This window comes from Ochotona princeps, chromosome 8 (assembly GCF_030435755.1).
Source record: "Ochotona princeps isolate mOchPri1 chromosome 8, mOchPri1.hap1, whole genome shotgun sequence".
NCBI lineage: Eukaryota > Metazoa > Chordata > Mammalia > Lagomorpha > Ochotonidae > Ochotona > Ochotona princeps.
In genome coordinates, this window is record NC_080839.1 from 56097854 (window position 1) to 56124033 (window position 26180).

General features: G+C 47.1%; 1 protein-coding gene across 2 annotated transcripts in view; it reads right to left on the minus strand.

Annotated features, from left to right (window-relative positions):
- Positions 1-1473: 1473 nt before the first annotated feature.
- Positions 1474-26180, minus strand: part of VIT (vitrin) — a 103110-nt gene continuing 78403 nt past the window's right edge. Inside the window, exons 8-12 of one of the 2 annotated variants that reach the window (XM_058668090.1) lie at positions 24618-24765; positions 9303-9406; positions 8161-8387; positions 5638-6151; positions 1474-2063 (exon numbers count right to left, since the gene is read on the minus strand). In XM_058668090.1, the coding sequence (XP_058524073.1) occupies positions 1885-2063; positions 5638-6151; positions 8161-8387; positions 9303-9406; positions 24618-24765 (1172 nt within the window). In that variant the 3' untranslated portion in view covers positions 1474-1884. The remainder of the gene's footprint in view (positions 2064-5637; positions 6152-8160; positions 8388-9302; positions 9407-24617; positions 24766-26180) is intronic. The other variant, XM_058668091.1, reaches the window with a different exon arrangement.

A 26180-nucleotide genomic window follows, 5' to 3' on the forward strand; every position in this document is an offset into this window, starting at 1 on the left:
ATCTATCTTATTGGAAAGTCAGATATACAGAGACGAGGTGAGACAGAGAGAAAGATCTTTCATCTGCTGGTTCTCTCCCCTAGTGGCTGCTAAAGCTGGAGCTTAGCCAATCTGAAGCCAGGAGCTTCTACTGGGTCTCCTACATGGGTACAGAGTCTCAGGGCTTTGGGCTGTCCTCTACTGCTTTCCCAGGCCATAAGCAGGGAGCTGAATGGGAAGTGAAGTAGCTGGGATACAAGCTGGTGTTCATATGGAATCCTGGTATGAAAGACAAGGAATTTAGCCACTAGGCTACTGAACTGGGCCCAAAACCATTATCTTAAAAAGTTAAAGTAACATAAGTATACACTGTAATCACACTGAAAAATTCCTATGTAAAGATTATCTTCACTTAAAAAATATAGGAAGGATAATTGTTCCTAGTGCTTATTTAAGTTTTAAAATTAGTTTCTAAACCAAATTTGTTATTAATAGAATGCCACTGGTGTCTTTATGAAGAATTTGCTGTTTTAAAATTTTTTCTACATTTTGAAGTTTTGGAACTAAACTTTTTGAAATTGCCTTCACATTAAATTATATGAGTAATAACTGGAAATTGCTGACACCTTTTGTTGATTGGTCTCTGTAGACACTTCTTCATTGATAATATGTTCTCTCTCCATATGTTAAGAGATTCAGTAAGCTTGGTGCAAATTCTGTGAAACAGATGAAAACCCAGAATCTAAGTCTTTTAGTTAATTACTTTGCCCCCCCCCCCGCCTTAACAAAGGTACTCTTTTTCCCAAACAGATTAGTATTCTTTAAAACATACGTAAGTAAAACAGGACATCGCTGAAGTTATCCCTAATTGTGATTTTTTTTTAATATTTCTTCCTTGTAGTTGTATTTCACATCCTAATAGATGAGTTCCTGGCAGAAACTGGGTGGAAAAAAAGAAAGTTAAACAAAGATTAAAATCCCAGCTTCTTTTAATGCAGCTATCAATGACTGCAACTAGTCCACAGGAAAGCTGCTAAACTGAATGGATCCAGGACTCTCCAGGAAACAGCTGGAATGCTAAACTCCATCGGATTGGATGGTCCTCAATCCTGGTAGCTGGCAACAATCACTGGAGAACTCTTAGAACCTGTTAGGATCCAGGACCCAATGCTATAGGTTCAGGGTTTAGGGGTATTTGGATGTGGCTTGGGAACCAGCATTCTATTCTCCCAAGTTTCTAATGAGTAGTCGTAATGCATCACTTTTATGCGAGGTCAATGGGGTGCTTGGCAGGCAACTTTCCCCAAAGCAAACTGTTGCAGGAATTCAGCGGCTGAAGTCATAGCGAGAGGAGACTAGTCAGGAGTAGCTGTACCATTTTTGTTGCCAGTTTCCCTGCACCTTCATGGGACTATAGTCACCTTGGGTCAAAAAGAGCAGAGGGTGGCCTGCTATAATCCCTATGGGTACCACAGATGACACAGGCAGAATGAGTGCTTGAAATCCTTGTCAACATTTAATTAAGCAACTATTATGTTTGTTGTCATGACAAAAAGGAAGCATGTTGAGATTTACAGAGTTTTAATGAGAAATTAAGAAAACCCTCACAAAGGCTCCATCTACACCCCACATAGGTGCTATGCTCTATTCTGTACGTGTATTTTGAAATACTCAATTCCCTCAAAATGGTGCACTAGGTTGGCCTGTTCCACAAATTGATGGTCATCTTTCTAATTCCAAATTTTGAAGCATGAAAAACCATGATGGCAAAAATTAGTAACAATACGTCTGTTCCCGCAGGTCCCACCCAAGCCTTACCACCCTGTGTGCCCTACACACAGCCATGGGCACTGTCCAGAGTCAGTCCGTCAAGCAGTGTTTGCTGGTGCTTTGCCTGCTGTGATTTCAGTTCCGTGGTTGTGAGTTGAACTCTGTACAAATGTTCTGGATGATCTGAGGCACGAATTTGTAGAGGTTGTCAAACTCATCCACAAAAAAGGAGTGGTCCCTGGCAGGGTAAGTGGCAATGATTTCCAGCTCGTCCTGTGCTGCCCACGCCACACCAATTGCGTAGGTGATCACTCCTGTGGGGACAAAGATGGCATGAAGCAGATGTCCCCGAGAAGAGGCAGTGTTGATGGATCATTGCCTGCCTGTTGCTCTGCTGGCACACCTGATCCAAAATCAGAAATATGCCAAATACGATGGAACAATCCTCTACCCCACGTAGGCCTCTAGATTTCTAGAAGTAAGACTAAATAGAGTCATGTATCATTCAATAAATAAATACGTTACAGCATCTGTGCCAACAGTAGCAAAATTTAATGTAGTTGCTGTCTCCAAAGTTTATAGTCTCGCGGGGAGGAGGGAACCTCTCAGTCAAAATGGAGTAGATGCATGGAAAGTGGTTCATGTGCGGGAGTAGTGGAGGTGGAGCTATTTTTGTATAAGTGAAACTTTTGGTGCCATGTAGGTCAAACCACACGGTACATGCGTGTTCTGCTTGTGTTCAAAGCTAACTACAATCTGAGTCTTAACTACTTCAAAGGCAGGGTCAAACTCCCTTCAGTGAAGTAGGGGACTTGAATAATGTTAGGCTTGAGGGTGACTTTGCAATCCAATAGACTCCAATGTCCTCCCCAGTGCAGGGAATCCTGAGCAAAGTCTCAGAGAGAAGCCCAGTGGAGAGTTGCAGGATCAGGAGGGGAAGACCAAGGGTGCTGAATGTTATCAGGGAATCATTTAAGATGAAAATGAAGATGTTCTCCTCTTAGAAAAAAACCAAGCTGAGATATTGGCAACATGGTGAGAACAGCTTCAGGTCAAGAGATGCCAAACAAACCACATGAATTGCATGTGGAAAAGAAATGAAGGTGTGGGGTGGGGTAAGTAGCCAGTGCTACGTGTGTCTGTGAAAGGGAGAACAGGCAGACCACATGGTCAAACAGATTTCCCAAATTTTCAGCAAAAGAGGGACTTGAGCATGGTTAGATGCAGATGGAAAGAATGTAGTGAGATTGCAAGTGCTGGGTTGCCACAGGCAGTGAGGCAGCCCAGAGAGGAGAGCCCAGAACTCAGAGATGAGGCACCCATACTTGGTGAGTGGACAGGAAGACTGCCTGTTGCGATGGCTGTTGACTGGGGAGGGGGTAGCTGGTCGATGAGAATTTGACCTTACTCTACAAAATCCTATTCCCACACAACTCAAAGGTGGCTCCAGTGGGTGAGCCAAATGTCCATGAAATAGTGTCTGGCTGTGTTTTCTAAGAGGCCTTCCTCACTGTTTTTTAAAAAATGTTATTTTTATTTGAAAAGCAAAGTAACACAGAGAGGGGAGAGAGATCTTCCATCCACTGGTTCACTCTCCAAATGGCTGCATCAGCTACAGCTGAACCATTTTGAAGCCAGAAAACCAGGAGCCTCTTCTGGATCTCCCACATGAGTTCAAGGGCCCAAGAACTTGCGCCATTCTTCACTGCTTTCCCAGGCCATCAGCAGGGAGCTGGATGGGAAGTGGAATAGCTGGGGCATGAACCAGTGCCCATACGGAATGCCTGCACCATAGGCACAAGCTCAACTTACTTTGCCACATAGCCTGTCCCTCTACCCACTTCTCTTTCAAGTGCCCTCTGGATGCCCTGGGATCTTACCTCACATAGCTCTGGCCTAAGCTACTTTTTCAGTTGTTATCCGTTAAGCTCAACATATACTGCCAGTTGCTTTTCTCACCTCTGCAGATTCTTTTCTGTGAATATTGTCTTGACTGGTAGGGAGGTGAGGAGGTAGCTGTGGGCCTTAAAATGCTGCTTAGTGGCAGCTAGAGCAGCTTGCTGCAGGGTCGGACTGAGGCCTATGAGGCTCTCTTTTCTGCTCACATATGGACAGAATGCTCTCAGCGAAGACTACAGGACAATGCTAGAAACCTGGCTTTTTATCCTTCAATCCACCCTTGGTGCAGACAAACTGCTACTGGCAACTGTGACCAGTCACCCAACCTGGACTTGGATATGCCCATATTGTGCTTGGGATGTTTTCAGACGAATCCAAGTTAGGCCAGATAGGAATTTGCATCCATGCAGTTTGCACCAGGACAGGATACCCTGAGTAGGGTGCTCCTAGGGTCTACCATCACCCTTCACTTGTTCTGCTGTGTAGGCCAAGTATACACTGCACAAGACACCCAGGGGACAGATATCTAGAAAAGCACATGAAGGTGGGGCTGGACCTGAGCAGGGTCAGGTGTGTGGAGACAGCAGGAGAGCCCATCTGACCCTGTCTACTCTCCCTGGGCCTTTCAGCCAGCATCTTCATGCTGCTGACATGAGGCCAAGGGGCTTTGTAACTTCAGACACACAGTCTCCCACCATCCCACCATGGTGAGGATGCCCCTTAGATGCTGCCAAGGGAAATTCACTGCCTGGGAAGGCTTTGCCTAAGCCTGGTGTCTGGTTACTTTGGTTTCCAGAAGCCAGTTAAGCTGATTCATGAAGGTTTGCTTTAGGATGGTTTTAAGCAGCTTTGAAGAATACAGAAAATCTGCGAAAGAACCCAAGTTAAATGTAGGCACAGAAGGAAAAACAACTAAGCATGGCACTGAGTGTTGTAAGCTAGGGCATGTCCATAGGTCTCACTGGTCACTCAGTTTACTTTCCTTATTACTCTCACTGTTATTCTGGGGCTCTTTCTAGGTTGTTTGTATTTTCATGTTGATTTATGGCACTGTTTTCAATAGCAGTGATTATATGTAGGGTCTGCAATAAAAACACAGCTGTGACTGATTTTCCAAAAGTTTTCTAAAATATTTTCTTCCGTGTTCATATTTTTAAACTTTTCTGTTGCCCTCCTAGAAATTTTTATATGGAAATACCTTTAAAAATATCTTAAATCAAAGTGTCTTTGAAATTTCCCCAATTCCCTCAATTCTGGCTAACAATTACTTACAAAAGCAAAACCTTTTTTTTAAATGTTTTTTCTCCTTAAAAGGACTCACAATTTGGTTGTCTTTATGCTAACACAGTCCAGCATCTTCCATAAGGAGGGAGTTTGGTGTTTTAAACAGAGAAAGGTAAAGACTCAAATGTCATTTTCATGTCTCATCCTCATGGGGAAAGTCTCATGTCTGAGACATAAAGAAAAGAAGGGTTCATGGTCCCAGCCATCTGTGGAACTTGAGGTGCTTTAAAATTTTGTATTTATTGATTTGCAAGGCAGAAGAGAGGGAGTCTCACCACTTATTCATTCTTCACCCTGGGAATTCCCAAGAGCAAGTTAGCTCCCTCTGGATTTCCCACATTAGAGGGGTTGGACTTCAAACAACTTGAGTCATCCATCACCTGCTACCTGCTAGGGTGCACATTAGCAGGAAATTGGAGTCAGAAATAGAGCTGGGATGCAAACGAGGTCAAAGGCCCACTCCAGACCTTTGATTCTTGGAGAAATCCCAATTACCTGGCTTCCCCCTCCTTGCTCTTGCCTTGCTACTCTGAGGGGCCTACATGTTTATCTCAAATATTTTCCCTATGGTTTTGAACCTTTTGAGAAGGTACAGACTAAACCAGTGCATAAAGGAGACAGTCCCATCCTCATCTCACTGCTGCCTCCTCCCCAAACCCCAGAGATAAGCCCCGGCCCCCAGGCTGCTGGGCAGGGCCCACTTACCCTTGTAATGGGCAGCCATGGCTGGTATCCGGACATCATCGTAGGACCGTCCGTCAGTGATGAGGATCATCAACTTTCTCTTGTTGGGCTTGGATTTCTTGAAGAGCTGCTCCAGGGCGTAGTTGATGGCAGCCCCTGTGCTGGTGCCACCGCTCCAATAGCCCACCCTCTTGATGGCATTGAGGATGTCAGACTTGGTGCTGTATTTGTCAAACCCAAACTCCAGCCGCTGCTCGTAGGTGTACTGCACAGCCCCGATGCGCGTGTCTGTCTCGGAAATCTCAAATTCCTTGCTGAGGTTGGCTACAAACTGAAGAACCGTGCGGAAGTTGCCTGTCCCTACGCTGCTGGAGCCATCAATGACGAAGCCAATGTCGGCTGAGTTGAAGCACGTCTTGCTGCAGGCCAGGCGGTCAGTGTCACAGACCCGCTTCAGCAGGGGCTGCACAGTCTTGCGGAGGCCGAACCAGCTCTGCACATTGAATGTGTAGAAACCATTTGTTCTGCACACAGCCTAGAAGGCAAAGAGGAGAGGCACTTGTTGGGTCATGGTCAGATCACTGCTATCACTGTAGCAGTTGAGGAAGCATCCAAACTCCTGTTTTCCATGCTAGTTCTGCTACTGCACTGTCTCCATTTCCGCTCACCCAGCCCTCGTGGAGAAGCAAACCCCTCTCATTTGTTCTCACCCTCTCGGTTGTGGTCCTGTCTTAGTGGCAGGCAAGCTCCCCCTAGCACAATTACAGAAAATCACTGATTCCTCCTTTATATTGACGTCTCCCCAGATCCCTCAGGTCATTGGTACCATAGCCAGCCATGAGGTTGGCACTAGTGGGCACTAGTGCATGAGGGAAATCAAAGCAAGCTTTTGTCCTGACTGGAAAAATAAATGAGTAAGAAATATTTTCAGAGTAGTACTGTACCCAGGGGTAGGGGTCTCATGGAAGCTGAATGGTCACATGTCTTGGGTCACACTCAGTGCTCTCAGAGAGATTCCCTTATTAGTCCCCATCCTAATCCTAGAAAATGGAATTGCAACCCTCTGGCACGAAGGCACAAACTGAGGGCCAGCTGTGAAGGGACGGACATCTAAAGTGCCTGAGACTGAAACGTATGTTTGTCTCTCTTCAAAACCCACACTGTGTCCTCCAGCTAACCCTGCCACTAGGGGACTGAATGTTTATTTACATGTCCCCAAGTTTGTTCCAGAAAAAACTCAAGGCAGTAGCAAATGAACATGGAGCAAGTTGGCTGGTTCTACCCTGGAAGTGACTGGGCCAGTATTCATAAGCTGGGGCGTTTCTTTCTGGCCCCTGCCTCTTGGGGGGGTCACAGAGTTAGATCTGAAGACTACAGATGAATTTGTATAATTAAAACCTGATTCTAAAACAAGAGCTGGCTTAAGACTTTCCTAGGAAAATTTTTTGTAGATTTATAGAAATCTAAATGGGGCTCTCAGAATTTTCCATGGAGTGGGTGGTGTGTGAACTGAGTGCTGAATCCAATAGATGGAGAGAAAGGCCCGCAAGGCAGTCAGAGAAAAGTGATGGAGAAGGCAACCACAGTGTTAGACATGGACAGGAGACCAGTTGGCTGGCACACAGAACCTGAGCGTGAACCACAGTAGATGTTGCTAGGCAGGCAGGTTGGGACCAAACTTCAGAATGCCTCAAGGGCAATGAGTAATAGTAATGCATTTGGAAGAAAGACTCCATAGGATAGAGGGACTCTTCATTAGAACTCATAGTGAAATCTGAACTAAACTGGGGGTACCTAGGAACTGATGTGATTTGACTGTAACTTGTTTCCCAAAGATGCATGTGTTGGAGCCTCAGTCTTTGGTGTGGCAATGAGGAGAGCTAGTGGCAGATTTAAGAAGTGGAGCTTAGAGCAAGCTAAGCTGCTCTTTGGGAACATTGCCCTTGTAAGGGACTAATGCTGGTTTCACAGAGTGGGTTAATTGCTGCAGGAATGAGTGCTGTAAGTGGGTTGCACTTATGGTGCCACTGTCCACCAGACTCTCAGTAGAGTTGAACAGATACCAACACCATGTTCCTGAACCTCCAAGACTAAAAATTAAATGGACTCTTTCCACATGACCCAGCCTCAGGGATTTTGTTATAGTAACAGAAAATAGACCAATGCAAAGACAGACCGGATATAGAGTACCAGCCTGAACTAGGAAGGTGGTACTGGGCATGAGAAAGCAGGGGAAGATGAGAGATGTGATATAGCAGTGGACAAGAAAGTCAGGGATGACACTCTGGGAGGGGTCTGAGAGAAGGGAACTGTTTGTGGGAAAGATGAACTTGGCTTGTTGTATGTAGGAGTTAAAGTGCTGACAGGATGTCAGTTTGCAAGGAAGAGGTGGCTGCAGAGCTCAAGAGATGAAAACTGAAACTGGCTCTGGGAGGAATTATGGGATTTCTGAGAGAAAGCCTCCTAAGAGAAGAGGGATGGCTGTTGTACTTCTCAAAGTGCGGGGCATGTTTATGTTGAGCGGGTCTCTGGACAGTAACACACCTTATTGGCAAAGTTGGGCTCCACCACATAGTGCTTCTCATTTTCAACAGCACCTTCAATGGTGATGAAGAAGATGTTGATTCCTGATTCTCTTGCAAGTCTGGAAACCTCCTCCACTTTGTCTGTAGGCCAGCCATCCACCAGCACCACTGCCACATTGGGGGCACTGCCTCTGTTTCCATTGACTTTGGAAAAGAAGTTCTTGGTCACAAAGGAGATGGCTCGGCCTGCAAGAAAGAGAAAGCTCACGCTCGGGGTGATTGCACCAATTACAAATACAGGAACAGGCCACAGAAGTGCCTGTGGAAGTGAAGAAATACACGCATTGCTTCCCCAGTTTGTTTCTTGTTTCAAAAAACACTTTATTTGTAGGTGTATAATTCTGTAGCAATAAGCACACATCACAATGATACGCAGTCACACTCCTTACTGTTTATTTCCCTCTCCAGCTTCATTTTAGGTCGTTAACTTCTCATTCTCTCTTACTTTGGAAATAGCTTTTAGGGACTAGCAAGTAGGTAAGAAAAATGTTCAAGGCGTTGCATGGCTACTTTTCTGCCTTGATGCTGGGCCCACACCAAGTTCCTAATGTTGTTTCCAAAAACATGGAGTGAGAGGAGCTAATGTGGAGCTTCAGCAGCCTTGACGCCAAGTCAAGCTGCCTGGGGGAGCCCAGTGCCACAGGAGTCATTGGGTGTGGAGGGTTGCCATGCGTGGTCAGTGGTACATATTCCCTGAAGTCAGGCCAGGAGTACAGAGTTGGCTGGCCAGGGAAGAGCTACACCCAGTAGGAACTGAAAGCCTCTGTTCTGTAGTCCTGGCCTCATCACCTACTGGCTGTGAGGCCTTGTGGAGCTTGTTCTAGGTCTTGGGACCAAACTCTCCTGACAACGATATGCTTTGTTTATTTAAAGCCTCCTGTTGTGCCTTCTCCAAATGCAGACTTCAGACTGCATTTCAGTTGACCAAAAAGACCAGCTGTCCCAGTTTGATAGAACTGTCCTAGTTTTAGCACCGAAAGCCCTAGCTTCTCCTGGATAAACTGGAATGACTGTGGCCCTAGAGTCAGCCTCTTTCTGTGTAGAAAACACAGAGCAAGAGCGTGGTAGCAAAAGAGAATCATCTGAATGTTGACCACTTACCAACATTGGAAAGACCTCCTCTCTGGGCCATTTTCTCTATGGCTGCCTTCAGATCCTGGGAATTCATGTGAGTCTTGAGGTTAAACTGGGTCGCAGGGTTGTCTCTGAAAATCAGAACAGGCAGGAAAAATTCGCTGGAAAGTGATCTTCTTGGCAAGATAGCAGGAATCATGGTTGATTTTTTGCATAAATGAATAAAATGGAAGCGGGAGTGAAGTTCTGACTTGTCCCACTGGGTATAGTGGCAGGACAGGAAGGCTGGGCTTCTGCTTGGTGCACATGGGATCAAAGCAGGCTATTCCTGGACTCAGAAGTGTGAGCTCTACTTCCCACGGTGTCAGATCTTGGCTGTGTGATGGTGACACCTAGCTCCTCCTTAACCCCTCTTGCTTTCAGTTTCCTCATCTGGATAAAAAGGTCCTTCTCATAACATCCGTATTGCCAGGGAACAAGACTGTGGTCAAGTAGCATTTTGTAAAAATAAGGATCTTGCCTATTGAATGCTGTAGTGTCCCTAGGTTGCCCTCTTCTCTACGGAAGAAAATTTCAGGGGTCAGCCACTTCCTGGGTGACCTTAGCATTGTAATTGCTGGGAGTGGTGTTATGGGAAAGGCTTCCTTTCTCATCTTGTGCTTCCCATAACTGAGACGAACCACTCAAATCTCACCCTCAATGTCATAGTCTGTGGTGCTAAAGGCTGAAAACGTTGAGCTGGAGAGGAGTTGGAGTGAATACTGTTGGCAAACAAAATGAGAATCCTCTAGAGATGCCTCTCCTTGGGCTAGCCATGACAAGAGCCTTGGTAACCACTGAGCAGAGGGTATAGATAAACTTTTATGATCAAGTGGAAGGGTGCAGAGAGATCTTGGCCCTCTTTTGGGTGGTGCGTGTGCACCCACAGCCAGGAGCAAATGGCGCTACACACTGAGATGCCATCCCTGAAGCCCTGTGCTCAGTGTGTGACCTGTGCAGCCACAAAGGGTCCCATGTACTCAGAAAGTGCTGAGCTACATGTAATGCTGTCTTGAAGGTCTTCGTCTCTTAAAAATAGATTTGTAATTGTTTATTTGTTTATTTGGGAGAGAGGGCAAGAGAGAGATGTTCCACCTGCTGGTTTATTCCCCAAATAGATCAGGCCAAAGCCTGAACCCAGTCTGGGTTTCCTGCATGAATGACAGGGACCAAAGTACTCAAGCCATCATCTCTTGCCAATCAGGTTGTGCATTAGCAGGAAGCTGGAATCAGAAGCAGAGCTGAGACTTGACCAGGTACTCCGAGACAGGATATAGGTGTCTCAGTCTTAGCTATTACACCAAATCATTTCTGTAAAAGAAATTGTGTGACTAGTCTAGGCTGCAAGTCCTTAAGATGGGGGAAGGAGCCCTTTCAACTCAGACTTTCTGTAAGGGCAGAAGTGGATCTAGGAAGCAGTACAGTAGCTTTGGGCAGATTCAGGGGAAACTCCAGGGTAGCTGACTACTCCTCCTCCTCCTCCTCCTCCTCCTCCTCCTCCTCCAGGGTAGGTGGATTGTTAGTGAACCCCTGGGGACTGGTCAGACACCACAGCCACCAGGGAGTCAGTCATCAGAGTCTGAGAGAGAGAGAGATACTCTTTACCTATTTTCTAACTTTCTTACCCATCTCAAGGTGATCTCTGTTATACCCTGAATGTGCACTAATCTAAATGTTGATGCTGTAAACTGGGTGTCAGTCATCTTCAGAGAAAGATGACTTATTTGAAAGTAAGTTCAAACAAGAGGAGGCACTGGGGCAAAATCCCAACCGGACAAAACGTCACCGGATGGAAACCAAGTTCTGTGGTTAGGATTAAACAGAAGCAAGCAAACAACAACAAAGCAGCCAGCAGTTTGGGGACATCTGTGAATTTGGACATGATCATACCAGTACAGTGTAAAGTTCTTTCCCACTGAGGCTACTGTCTCAGGAGCCACACAGTGCCACACAGTAAAGGAACACAGTGGGTTGCCCTGGTCTTTCCCTCTGATTTGAGAGCTTATGGGTTTACATAAAAAAATAAAAAGATTTATTATTTATTTGCAAGGCCTGATGACAAGAAGAGGGTCAGACAAACAGCGAGATCTTCCCTGTGCCGGTTCTCTCCCCAGATGGCCACAGACAGCAGCCAGGGTTGGGCCAGGCTGAAGCCAGAAGCCAGGAACTCCACTGGTCTTCCATGTGGGTGACAGGAGCTCAAGTACTGCTGCTTGCCAGTCCCATTAGCAGGGAACTAGACTGGAAGCAGAGCAGCTAGGACTCAAACCAGTACTCGGATATGGAATGCTGGCGTTACACGCGTGGCTTACCCTGCTGTGCCCCAAGGGCAGCCTCTGGGTTTATAGTCATACAGAACAATGTCAGTGAAAACAAATTTGCCTCCAGCACCCAGGTTCGAAGAGCACCCGCTCTCTGTCCCAGTGCCTGCCAGTCCTCATCCATCAGGCCCTGGCAGTTTTCTGTAGGCATTCACTCACTTTCATTCCCTCTGTGTTTCTATGGCAACACCCTCCCTCAACCAATTCAGACCCCTTCTTTTGTGAAGTGCCAGTTTTCTGCGTATCTGATAGAGGAATCTTCCTCACATTTAGACTGGGTTCCCGAATACAAAATTCCTCTTCTCACAAATCATTGAAGGCTGTCATTTTCAAACTTTATATTTTGACTTTCAAAGCATCTATCATTGCATTCCAACCTCTCATGTTAATGCTGTTCTCTCTTTTTCTCCCTGTCTTGTTGGGGGCATCCAAGATGCCAGTCAAAATGAGCTGCCCACTATTTTTCAGGCTGAGAGCTTTGTGCCTTTGCTCACCTTTCCCCTTACCTGCAAAGGTCTAACTGTGCCCACCCTCCAGGCTCCAGCTACACCTTTGCCCCAATGCAGCCTCCAGCAACAACCTCTGTGCCCAACTCAGGTTTCTGAGGCTACAGCGTCTTGCCTAGTTAATCTTCACTCTCTCTCTGTAATCTCTGCTTCTACCTGTTAGTGTTCGTCAACATGCATCGTGCATCTCTTCCCAAGATCTCATCATCTCCTTGGGTTCATCAGTCATTCCTGGGCAGCAGCTGTCCTGTGGACACTAGTTGGTCCTCTCTCCTGATAGCTGACATAGCTCTCCTGGGGTCAAGTCGGATTTCACATGGCTCTCCTAAGGTCAAGTTGGATTTCACATTTCCAAAGTGAAGTCTTTGAGAGAAAGTCTGTCCCATCACTGGATCACTTCCCAAGTGCCTGAAATGGCTAGAGCTGGACTAGACCAAAGGTGGAAGGCAGGACCTCATCCAGCTTCCCATGTGGATGGGAGGGACCCAACTGCTGAGTGCTCCTGCTACCTCCCAGGGTCTGCATCGATAGGAAGCTGGAATAGGAAGAAGGAGCTGGGGTTGCAACTGAGATTTTAACCCAGACACTCCAATATGGAATCTGGGCATCCCAACTGGTGGCTAACCACCTCTTCTAGTAGCATGAATTCTTGATTCACCGAATACCATTTGGTATTAGACCTATTATTAAAATCTCTCTTCTTTTTTATCCATTCCATGTCCCTGTCCAGTCCAGACTGTTCTCTTCCAAATGACTGCTGTATTTCCTGCCTGGTTTTCCTGTCCCAGGGCGGCCTCCACGGGGCTATTGTATAGGATTCTGTGTGCAGAGGCAGTTTTAATTTCCTCTGAGTGTTCTACTTTTGTGATTTTATGTTCTTTCCTGAAGAAGGCCCCAAACTTCTTAAGCTTCAGTTTCCAGCCAAGTTGACATCTTCCCCTAATGATCAAGATTTATGAGATTTATGAACTTTCCCAAAGCCTAATGAATAGGTTACGGAACTAACAATTGCAAAGTTGATATTGGCAATAGTAAATATGGGGTGGGTATTTGGTGCAGTGATTAGGATGCTTCCAGGGACACCCCTGGAGTGCCTTGCTCAACTTGTGGCTCCGCTTCTGCTCAAGCTTCCTGCTGATGCACATCCTGGGAAGTACCAGGTGGGACTCCCACCCATGTCGGAGACTTGGACCGGACCCATTGCTTCTGGCATTAGCCTGTCCCAGCCCTGACAGCTGCAGGTGTTTGGGGAAGATAGATCTGTGTTTCTGTACACCACCCCTCTGTCTCAAAGCATTGCAAATAAGATGAACAAAAAATGTGATTATCTACAAAACAAAATCATACCCATTTCCTTAATTGTATACATTTTTTCAAATGTGCAGAATTTTCATTACATTTGAAAATAATTTATGAGCTAAATTTTCTCACTTTGCTAGACTTTCTGTGTCAGGAAATCATAGATAGTCATAAGGTAAATGTTGCTCATGAGCGATTTGAAAGCAAAAATATAAAATGCCCTTTCAAAAGACTTCACAGGGAAAAAAGTATATTAACTGAGCTATTACCATAATGTTCTTTTTAAAAAAATGTTTTAGTTTTAAATGCTTGTTATGTGGGTGAGGGGATTGCAGACCGATGTAGGTCTCTGGGTGGGATGGGATGGGGTGATGGGAGAAGACCCTGCCTTCCCTCCCATGACCACAGAGAAGGGGGATGGCCAGAGATTATGCTGCTCCTTGCTGCCAGATCACTTGAGCAATAATATCCTTCTTTAAAAAAATAAGACTTACTTTATTTTAAAGGTAGAATGGATTCGGAGAGGTCTTCCATCCACTTACTCACTCCCCACATGGCTGTAGTGACGGGAATTGGGCCAGGTCAAAACCAGGAGCCTGAGACTGTCTCCTGGTCTCCCATTTGGGCAGCAGGGGCCCACAGGTGCTTTGTTCTGCTGCTTTCCCAAGTGCATTCACAGGGAATTGCTCTAGAAGTGCAGTGGCTGGAAACTGAAGTGGCACTCTGATAGGGGTGCCTATTCTTAACGTTGATCAGCATGGGGTCTGTCTTAATGTGGAACATTGCGTGGAGCAAGCGAGGATGACTTGCTCTTTCTTATGCTACATAAGCAGCCGAGTCTTGTTATTCTTGGCAAGTTGTGCTCTATAAGGTCACCAGGAACACAGGAAAATTGTAGTACTGCTTAGTGGAAATACATGCTTTGGTTCCTATGAGTCAGCAGTCACGAGATTTTCATGGACAGAGCAGTAGATAATCTTGTTTTCCATGCAAGACACTAAACTTAAATTTCTTATAAATAATTTCCTGTGGTATTTGCAATAAAACATTAGCTGAGAACATTTAACATTTTTCTCACCTACAGCAGTGTGCCAATAAATGTCTTTGGCTTTCTAGTCTTACCATGATGCTTCATGTTAGTTTTTCTTTTTTAAATCAGTTGCCCATAATTTTTTTTTCTGTAGCTCTTTCCCATATGCCCTTTCTGTCACATACTACAGAGGTTATTTTAGCACTTTCTGGAGCATAATTAAGTACAGACAATAAATTTCCTTTCCCTCTTCTGAATGTACCAAATTATTGATTCATTAACTTTGAAGTCATGACTATCAGCTCCACTACTGCTGTCTGAGCAAAGCTTATCTAACACTTTATTTTCTCTGGAAGCCAACAGCAATGCCTTTTCGTACTTTGGAACACTAGGCAGCATTGCAGCACTAAATTTGGGAGCCAGGTCACCAAAGAAAAGTGCAGAAGTGAGAAAAACAGACTGTGAAAGGACACCCACAAAGAGCGGAACCAGAAGACAGAGTGTTACCTTGCGTCCTTATTGTTGCTCACAGGTGCATTGGAGGAGTGGAAATTTTTCCCCCCTGTGAACATGACTGAACATGGCTGCAAAATGCTCTGAGTCACACATTTGTTGTTATAAATAAATGGGAACTTTAGCCAGGAAGTGGATTTGCAAACAGAGAATCCACAATCATGAGAATTGACTATAAGAAACTTGAGAACAGGCTTCCTAGCTTCACCAGTGTTTAGCACTCAGGGGGGTCCTGGGTAATCCTAGAATTAAATAAACACAAGAAAGCAAGTCAGATATCCTTCCAGATAGCCTTCCTTGATTCATCTCCTGCAAAGCCAAGTACTGTCTCTGAGCTCCACACGGCTCGGGCTTTGGCTCTTACAGCACGGATGAAGGTGAATCCAGATTTGGAGAAGTATAGAGGAACTATTCACGCATAATGAATAGGTGCTTTAATTTAGAAAATAGTGCTTCCCTGACTCTATTGTGAGGTTCCAAGATCATAATGTCTATCATATTTTCTTTTTTGCTTATTTTAATGAATTGAAAGGGTGGATCCAAAGACCTCAGAAATCCTCTTCTGCTGCTAAAATGATGATTGGGGCAAAGGCAGGGAGCAGATCCACCAAGGGTCTTATAGGCAATTGCCATCAAGTCACTTAAATGAATTAAATTTGTGTCTCTTGCAAATGGCACAGTGCTTTTGTCCATGGCAGGCATTCAGTAAATCTGTGATGGCAGTGTTTGGCCTTGGTGGGTAAGGTATCTGTGTTTCACATCAGAATATCTGGGTTTGAATTCTCCTTTCCATCTCCCGAATCCAACTTCCCACCAAGGCAAAACCTGGGAGGCAGCAGGAATGGTTCAAATAACTTGGTCCCTGTTGTCTAAGTTGGGGGAGATCTAGGTTCAATTCTCAACATTTGGCTTTGTCCTAACTAGCCCTGGCCGTGGTGAACATTTAGGGGAGGAGTCAGCAGAACGAGAGCTTTCTGTCTGCCTCTCAAAGGAAAAAAGCAAACCTGCTCGTGAAATTGCACCTGAATTACATCCCAGGAAGACTGACAAATCATCGAACGGTAGACTGTGGCAGGTGGTAAGACCAGAGCATCTGGGTCATGTGTATGTCTCAGGATATGTGAAAGTTGGCAACCTGGCACCTTAGCCCATTGCTTTTCAAACATGTAGACTATTTCAAAAGTTCAAAGAGGTATGCCACTGCCTATATGTACATACATGTAAAAGCCGCTTTTTATCCATAAATTTATTACAAGTCCTCTTTAAAGAAAAAAGTTTTCTCAGCAATATTAAAAATTTCATTTGAAAATATGCAAATAAACAGGTTTATAGCTCAAAGAGAACATACAAAATTGTTCTCTACTTGGAAGAAGAGCTAAGACTGATGAAGAGAAATTGCAGGGAGTTGGCTGTGCGTGGAGAGGGATGATTTGTGTAATAGGAAATAGCTATTGGGTAAATATTTAAGAACAAGACCCGTCAAGGATCCGCCCAGGTGTAGCCTGGGAGGACAGCAGTGTTTCCAGAGCTGGCTGATGATAAAACTCACCTGGGGTACTTGTGCATGCTCAGACCTCTCCTTGCAAGAAACTCACTGAGACCTGCAAATTGCTTTTTTTTTTTTAAGCCAAGAATCCAACCCTTCTTCTCAGAAAAGTTTTGCAAGTGGTGAACTCTGAAAGACCTCAAAGGCCCTTTCAGCCTTCAAGGTCTACTTCTGTTAAAGTCCCAGAGCTCACGGGGCCCCCTGGCCACTTTCAGACACATGGAGTGGACCACTGCACAGGATTTATATGCCATTACAGAAACATGAACTAATTCCCTCCAGCAAAAAGCTTTCAAAACCATTTCTTCCAATAGCACAACATCTTAGGTTACAAATAGTCTGTTTTCTTTTTTTCAAACTGGTGAAAAATGTGAGGACCTGTGGACTTAGTGCGATGCAGTGTATCCATGAGGACAGGAGCCCATTCCAGGGGACTTGCTGGCAGCTGCAGGTATGGTGGCAGACTTGTCCCCACAGGCTGTGCCTGGCTGAGGTTGCAAATGATTCTGCCTTCATGTCCTCCTCCTGGCCAGCCCAGTGGGGACTTGGAACAAGGAATCCTGGATATTGGTCTTTTCCATCTGTCCCAGCACCGGAGCAGGAGGAGCAACGTCCGATAAACATTCCACTGTTTTGGATGAGTGTTGTTGGGAATTAGCAATAGTATTCCACCCATCCACCAAAGAGTCTAAAATTAACCTACATTAGCCTTTTCTTGCTAAAGGAAGCGTGGATGTGCAATCCGCTGATGAAAGCGGTTTCACTGAGCCTCCTGGCCCACCAGCTGCACAGCTGTGAGTGCTGGGAAAGAGAGATGCCATGAGACAGAAGCACCTTCTCAGCCAGGGGGGCTTGTGAACTGGAGATTCTGGGGCTGCAGGACCAGAGTGAAGCGTGAGGTTCTGCGTTGCTAGTGATCTCCCAGATGACAATGTGTGTGGCCATGTCTTAGTCTCAAGAAAACCTGCTGTGAGGCTGCCAGTACTAAGAGGGAGGAGAATAAACAAGAAGTCAGAAACAAGGACAAAAAAATGCCAAGAAAAGCGAAGGGGCTGGGTCTCCTGCACACTGCTGGACTGGCCACTTGGGGACAGGGTCATGGCACAGTCGAGGATAGCAGAGCCCCAGGGGCATGTTTGAGCCTTCTCTGGTTGCACGAGGGAGTCACTAGACTAGTGACTAGTTAAGGATGAAGACTAGAGGCACCTGGCCTCCTCAGTGGTCCTCGTTACACTGCGCTGAGGACTGAGTGGCACGAGGGGCTTAATGAGGGCTCTGCGCTGACTCTCCTGGGCTTCTCCAGGGAGAGATCAGGGCGCGCCGGGAGCTCCAGGGGCTCCAGGGCAGTGGCGGCAGGAAGTCAAATGCACTGTTTCGTGTATGTTCCTCCAAGAGAAGGAAAGGTAAGGACCAGACAAAGCTTGCAATTTTTGTACAGATCGTAATCACACCTGGCCTTGAGACTGTGTTCCTAGTGACTGGGGTTTGCGAGACTGGGCTGCTTGGCTCTCAGCGACGAGAGAGGTGCAACTGTGGGGTCCTCACAGGGGCTGACAGGCAGGTGGCAGGCAGCTATCCTGGAATCCTGTCAGTTCTTGAAAAGTCACTGTCCCTGAGGGGTTGTGAGGTGCAGTTGGGGCCCGTGTCTACAACAGGCAGCATCACTTAGTGCACGGGTAGCCGAGTTGTGTTTCCCCCCAGGGGAGCAGGTGAGTCTGGACTTACAGGAGAGGACACCGTGGGGGTTCCGGTCCCTTGCCTGGTCCTGGTTTAATGGGTCTGGCATGTGATGGAGTACCAGCCCTTTGAAAGCGTCAGGGAATCCTGACGTGAAGACAGAGCTCGTTCAGCCCTGGAGTCCTTCCATGGGTGTTGTAACTCCTACCTCCTGGGCCACAACCCCTCTAAACTTAGTGGCTTCAGCCACACACCGGTGCTGTTTTAGATCCCAGCTCAGGAGATTGAGTCCAATGCGGTCTCCACGGGTTAAAATCGAGGCACCTGCAGGGCCATGCTGCTTTCAAAGTTCCGTTTGGAGAGAATGCCTTTCTTTCCCCCAGCTTTTGAGGCTGCCTGCCTGCCTGGCTGGGTCACAGTTCCTTCCTCCCATCTCCACAGTCAGTGATGTCCTTTCACACTCTGCACCCCCTCACCGTCCGCGCTGCCCCACCCCCAAGTCTCGACAATAACTGGGATAGGTTTTCCAGGTTAAAACATGCTAGTTATCTCAAAGGCAGAGAGAGAGGTATCAGTCTGCTGGTTCACTGCTCAAATGCCTACCCAGCCAGGCCTGGGCTGGCCCAGAGACAGGAGCCTAAAACATATTCCACGTTTCCCACATGGTGGCAATGAGCCACCTGTTTGGATCCATCATCTGTTGCCTCCAAGGGCACACATTAGCAGGAGGCTGCAGCTGCAAGTGAAACCAGAACTTGAACCGAGGGACTCTCATATAGGAAATGGCATTTCATGCCAAATGCCAAACTCAGAGTTTCCAGTTTTAAGGAGCCGTGATTAAATTTGGATGTCCAGATGAGCTGGGACAATTTTCCTGTCTTAGGTCCTTAGTTTTAATTTTAGTCATTTGATCTCCGATTTTGGTCACAGACCACTTTGGGGACCCCTGGCTGCTTGCCCTCCCCCCCGACTGTCCTGTGCTTTGTGGCTCAGCTGAGCTCTGGGAGGCTCAGGACAGCCCCCCTGTTGTTTTCAGGTATGATGAACTATGGAGCTGCGGGCACCATGACTAATCTCTGTCCAGGTTGGGCGGGCTAAGACGTGAGATGCTGAAGGAGCTGCTGTGCAGCTCTGAGCCCTCCCTCAAGAGGTCCCTGCCAGAGGTCCACGAGCAAAGTCTCTTTCATTAAAAAAATACAGGTCCAACTGTTCCTTTGTTCCAAAGCCACTTTCTAGTTTTGATATCCTAGGATTGATTGCAAAGTACAAGAGAACACTCACACTTCAGTTCCACTTAGACTGAAATGGAAACCCAATGCAGACACACCAAGGACTGGGAGGCACCGGGTGCCTGCGGATCGAGGTCACTTCCATCCTGCTGGCTTGAGCTTACCAAACAGCTACTCCATCTGCCTAGTCTCTCATTTAGCCTTTTCATGTCCCTGTTGGTGTTAAGGACAATCATGAGCCTAGGCGTTGGAGAATTTTAACTGAGAACTGCCTGTGCAAGACAGCCTTGAGTCCTAGCCTTTTGTTCAAGCGTGATGTCTTAATCTTGAACCTGGTCAATTATTGGCAGCTGTCTTGACAGTTGAGCAGCTTCTTCGCTATGAAGTCAATTTTGTTTGACATTTCAGGGATTAACCCAGGATTAACGTTCGCCTTCATTCCACGGTTGTGTCTTTTGCTGTTGTGTCCTGGGGGGAGGCCTCTTGGCGTCTCTGAGTTTATCAAGAGCTGCCTCTATTGGAGGTGGGAGATGACTGTGGTAGGAACGTGCTGGCAGCTCACAGGTGGAAACCATTGGGGCCTGAGCCCCTGCAGGTGAGGAGGATGGAGCTGGAGCCCAGGTGAGACCACAGCGGCTTGCCCTTCCTCTCGGCTCAGCCAATGGTAGGAAGTTAGCGCAAGGAGCCGTGATGTGGGAGCAGCAAGCGCAGGCCTGGTGGAGGGTGTTGGTTTGCTGAGAAAAGAATGGAATTGCGGAGCAGGAGAGGAAGCTGTGTGTGCAGGGATGGAGGGTGTGTGGATGACACATGCCCGTCAGTCCTACCGAACTCCTTGACCAGACCGGTAAGCGTCCTTCACCCGGGCTCTCCCAAGTGGCTCTCCTGTTTCTTGTTCCCAGAGGATCCTCAAGCAGGACCCAGGATGAGTATGTGTTTAGGGCAATCTTGATACTCCTTGCAGTGCTGTTTCTTATTTCCCATTCGCCTTGCTTTTGCTATGAGACTTTTAAATTCAAAACTTGAAGGTCTAAATCCAGTCCAGTTGTCCTAAGGAAAACCAAGGGCAGGAACCTGCTAGGGGAGCTGTGTGGAGCAGTCATGGTGGCCATGGAGGTGAGAAGTCGGAGCACAGGAGAGATTCTGAGATAGGGGGCCCGTGCCTGGGCCTTCTCACTCTCTCATTGGCATGCATGCCCTGATGGGGTGCACCCTGTGAAGAGGTAGAAGCAGGTGCCCTCAGTGGCCTTGGAGCTCTGTAATTCTGAGAAGGTTCTTACTGGGAGCAGAAACCATCAGTGTCTGAGAGGACTCGGATGCTGCGGAGGGAGCCAGATTCCCACGTTTTCTTTTTCTAGAAATGGGTGCCTCAGCTCAGTGCCCACTTTTGGTTGAGTTCTCCCTCCCCTTCTGCTTTCTGTGTGCACCCAAACACTGGAGCCAGACAGGACAAGGGAGCCACCCAGTAACCCATCAAAAGTATCCTGGATCCCTTCTTGGCATCGTTGTCCCATTTACTTTGATTGTTGCATGCCCCCTAGGTGGATGGACAGCCACAAGGCAAGCTCTCACTTCATCATGGGTCATATTGCATCCTTGGGCCCGTGGGGCTGGACGGAAAGCAGCTGGTAGTATGTGGGGGGTTGCCATTGACTTGCCGCACGCCTTCTGAATAGGGAACCAGCTGCTGAATCACAGAAGGCCGAGGCCGGTAGAGCCCTCATAAATCATGTGGCTGACCCCCGCCTGCACAGGTGGCCGCACCCACACGCAGGGGTTAAATGACTTGCTTAAGGTCACCCAGTGGGACCAAGGCCAGCATTCAGATCGCCCATCAGTGATCATTGTGCTTTCCGTTCAGCCCTGGTGCCCATGGGTTAGCTTATGTGCGCATCACATAAAGGAAAGGACACTCGTTTCTCATCAGAGCGCCACAGTCACAGGGCCTGGTATGGATAAAGGGCAGCCGGCGAGGGATGTGTGTGAGAGAGGACAGTCACAAAACACGGAGGGAAATCCTTTCTTACCAATGCTGATTGCATCAGGAAATGGGAGAAACAATATATTTAAGGGTGTCTTTGTCTTGTGGGGCAGTAGCACAGCATGGGTACTTGATAAAACAGTCAGGTTCTGACAGTCCTGGGGGCTGGCACATCCAAGGGCCATGGCTGGCCCTGTCCTCTGTGCGGTGTCATCCCCTGGCAGGAGAACAAGAGGGGATGAAACCTGCTTTGAAAAGAAACACTCTCTTGTGCTTGCTAATTTGTTCTGCTGCCAGGACTCTGGTCCATTCCCAAGATCGGAGCTTCTCGACTTAACCACCCGGTGTCCAACCCCACATCCCAGCACACACTGGGATGAAGATTCCAGCCCATGAACTCTGGGGACAAACTGCAAAGAGAAACAAGTCTAGTTGTCTTCCTTCTCCCCGCCCCCCCCCCCCCCCCCCCCGCTTTTTAAAGATATATTTTTATTGGAAAGCAGATTTAAAGAGAGGAGAGATAGAAAGATCTTCCTTCTGCTGATTCACTCCCCAAGTTACTGCAATGGCCAGAGCTGAGCCAATCTGAAGCCAGGAGCTTCTTCCAGGTCTCTCATGCAGGAGCAGGGTCCCAAGGCTTTGGGCCATTCTGGACTGCTTTCCCAGGCCACAAACAGGGAGCTGGATGGGAAGTGGAGCAACTGGGACACAAACCAGCACCCATATGGGATGCAGCTGCATGCAAGGTGAGGATTAGCCCATAGGCTATCATGGCAGGTCCCCCATTTGTTCTTTAATCCAAGATATTCTCACTTCACTTTTCTTTGACATATTTCCCACCTATGTTCATATTGAACTACAAACTGTGGTAGACACAAGTTTGTAAAGCAAAAGTGTTGGAGCCAGCATTGTGGTGCAGCAGACTTAATAGCTGCTTGCGATGTTGGCTCCCCATAGGAGCATCAGTTCAAGTCCTGGTTGCTCTACTTCCTATCTAGTTTCTTGTTACAGTCCCGAGGAAAGCTACACAAAATGGCGCAGGCAACCTGGGGCCCTGCGCCTACATGGGAGACCCGAGTGGTATTCTTGGCTGTCGGCTATTGTATCCATTTGGGGAGTGAGTGAGCAGATGGAAGATCCCTCGCTTCTCACTCTGCCCCTCAGATAAATAGATCTTCACTTGATCTTAGCCAAAAGGCCGAGAAGCGATCTTAAATGAACAAAAACAAAACCGAATTTTAAGTGCAAGATAACACACTAAGCTTTGAACCAAAAACATCTCCATTAGATAGTTTGACATTGAAAGGTAGTGCTTGGGGTAACTAGCTATTTTTGACTATATAAGATGTGGTGATTTACATAATCTTCCCTCACAGGCACAAAGGGTAGTGCAGATGTAGAGTTTGTATTCAATTCCAAAGACACAAATATTATAGGTTCTTAGGGAAAAGAAAATATTGTTGTTTCTCTTGGCAACTCAAAAATCCTCAGGCATCTTCCGTATAACAACCTATGCTAAAATGCTGCCTTGGGGGGCGGGGGGAAGCCTGGGTCAGTTCTAGGAGAAGCCATAAAATGATGAGTATAGCTCTGAGCAAAAGGGAACAATGCAGACATTGCTTCGCTTCCAAGGCCCAAGAGGCAGAGCTGGGGTGGGGGGTGGGGCACAAGGCACCCTGTGGGGTCCAGCAGCCTTCTGTGCGAGGGGCAATAATTACCCCACCCTCCGTGGTTCTTGGCTGGAAGAGCTCTTGGAGATGCGGTGCCTGCATCTGAGATTCGCCCAGGCTTTTCTGGTTATCATCTGTCAATCTCTGCATATCTGTTTTAGGGGAGAAACCTATTTTTATCTGAAGCAAGATTGCCTTATGATTTTAAATAAGAGATGAAAAGGTTGAGATTGAATGTCAGCATGAGCCCATAATTTCTACCCTCAACGGAATAGCTAAGCCCATGTCGGGGTAGTCACTTGATTGTCGAGCTGACTCACGCCTCCCCACACATTCCGAATAAAAGTTCACACTGGTGACCTTTTCCGGGGCTAGTGCAGAGGTCAAAGGGTGTTAGGAGGAGAGAGAGAGCAGCATGTCGGACGCTGTGCCTGCACGACGCCTTCGCTACAGACGCACAGGCTGCAGCCCAGGGTACAGTCCCTAAGGAAATACTGATGCTCAGAGAGTCTTGTTCTCCAGTGGGGGGAGACTGTCGCTGAAGAGGTGCAGGGCCAGCCCAGGGCCACGCAGAGGGGCAGCGGCTGAGCTTCCTGGTTTAGCGGTTCTCCCAACTCCCAGCCACGCTGAGCCTGAGTGCAAACGCCATCCCTCATGAGCTTGCCAAGCTGTCCTTCCTCTCAGGAAGTCTCAGTCTCAAACAGCATCTGGACTGCCCTGATTTCTTTTTTTTTAAGATTTATTTTTATTTTTATTGGAAATCAGATATATAGAGAGGAAGAGAGACAGAGAGAAGTTCTTCTGTCTGCTGATTCACTCCCCAAGTGGCTGCAACAGCTGGACCTGAGCTGATCTGAAACCAGGAGCCCGGAGCCTCTTCTGGGTCTCCTACATGGGTACAGGGTCCCAAAGCCCTGGGTCGTCCTTGACTGCTTTCCCAGGCTACAGGCAGGAAGCTGGATGGGAAGCAGGGCTGCCAGGATTAGAACTGGTGCCCATATGGGATCCTGATGCATACAAGCCAAGGACTTTACCACTAGGCTACAGCACTGGGCCCTCAATTTCTTTTTTTTTTCTATTTATTTTTAAGAGTTATTTATTTTTATTGGAAAGTCAGATATACAGAGAGGAGGAGAGATAGAGAGGAAGATCCTCCATCCAATGATTCACTCCGCAAGCGGCCGCAATGGCTGGAGCTGAGCCAATCTGAAGCCAGGATCCTGGAGCTTCTTCCAGGTCTCCTACACAGGTGCAGGGTCTCAAATCTTTTGGGCCGTCCTCGACTGCTTTCCCAGGCCACAAGCAGGGAGCTGGATGGGAAGCAGGGCTGCCGGGATCAGAACCGGTGCCCATATGGGATGCAGTTGCATGCAAGGTGAGGACTTTAACCATTACGCTATTGTGCTGGGTCCCCCAATTTCCTTTTAAACTTACATTTCTAGAAGGGAGGAGGATGAATTTGTGCTCTAGGACACATTAGTATTGTTTGTAGCATACAGTGAAACATGTGTCATTAGTTGGCAGCTGCACTTACCCGTACTGAACAATGCCCATCAGTGGACCTGCAGGGCCAATGTCAAGGGCTTGCGCAATGTCAGCCAGGAACTGCTTCTGGATTCGGAATCGGCGTCTGCCAAGGCTGGAGCTCCCGTCGATTAAAAACGACAAGTCAACCCGGCAGTCTGAGGGAGTGAGAAAAGACTCCGTGACCCTTAGTATTTCCCACTGTATTCTCCAGGGGCCCCTGAGACGGCAATGAGATGAAAATGAAGATGAGGTAGTAGTTTTCATTGATTTATATCCTGAGCGTGTCCTAGAGTGCCCGCCTCCTGGATGCTTGTGCTGGGACTCATTTCTGTAACTGTTTTAGGATTCCATGTTATCAACCACCTAACAGACTTCAGAAACGGTGGCGCCCTAGGCAGGCCCGAGAAGATCCTCACAATGGTTTCCCGTGTGCAGATGGCAATCCACCAAGAGCGACTCTTGAGAGCTGGCCTTGGATGGTCACCGTAACCTTTCAGAACCACGTGCAGGGAAGAAGGAAGGGCAAGGACTGTAGCATAAGAATTTGATGGCAGTTTTTTTCTCTTTACTGCCGTGGGCAAGGCAACCAAAGAAATCGTGTTCTTATACGAGCATCCCCATCAGCCCTTGTCTGTAGCTGTCTGCCATGATTTTATTTGTGATAAAGTCTAGGACCATGGTTCTGACCTAGGGCCTTGAAAGTTACGACGTAGGTAGTGAAGGTGGTGGTATTTCTAACCCTTTAAATATTAACAGGAATGAGCAGAAAGTTTCCAAGCTAACCAAAAGGATGTTTAATTTGCTCTCAAAGGAAATGATATCATCTCAGTTTGTTAGAATTGTTTACACAAGGCTGACCGAGATGTTCTGTTGGGAGCTGCGCACATCTTTGATTAATACATTTTTTTAAAAACTGAATTACACATAATTGCAATTTGAGAGATGCAAATGTTTGAAAACAGAGTTCTGTGGAGAGAGAGCAAGTGTGTCCGGGTAGGAATGTGTGACTGGAGTATCCAACAGGACCCAGGGCCAGGAGCAGCATCCTAGACAAACCCATAGTTCTCAAAGCACAACTCTGTCCTTGTCTATATGCCACGTCACTGCCACGGGGACCGATCCCTCTTGTGGCCAGGGGAAGCTCTCGACGCCAAGGGCAACTGTAACTGAAAAAAAAAATGAGAAGGAGTTGACAAAGTTTTAAAAATCGAAATGTGGTTCCCCAAGCAGGGCTAGTTCATATTTTGCTAGGTCTGACCTTGCAATGTGAAGCAGTGTCAGCAGGTGGCAGTAGTGTTCTTCAGGACATGCCGCCCACGACCGCCCAGGGCTTGCTGGAAATGGCTTCACCCAATTCTACAGAATCAGACCCCTTTTAAAGAGTTCTCCAGGTGATGCGTGCACATGGCAAAGTCTGATGTGGTAAAGACTCCTTAAGGGGGATTTCCTTCCAGAGGACAGCAGATTAGTTCAATGCATCTTTCAAAACAAAAAACACTTTTTCTATGGAATAATGTTTAGTGGAGTAAGAGGGGAGAGGATTTTCTTTTGCTCATTGGCTGGTTCACTC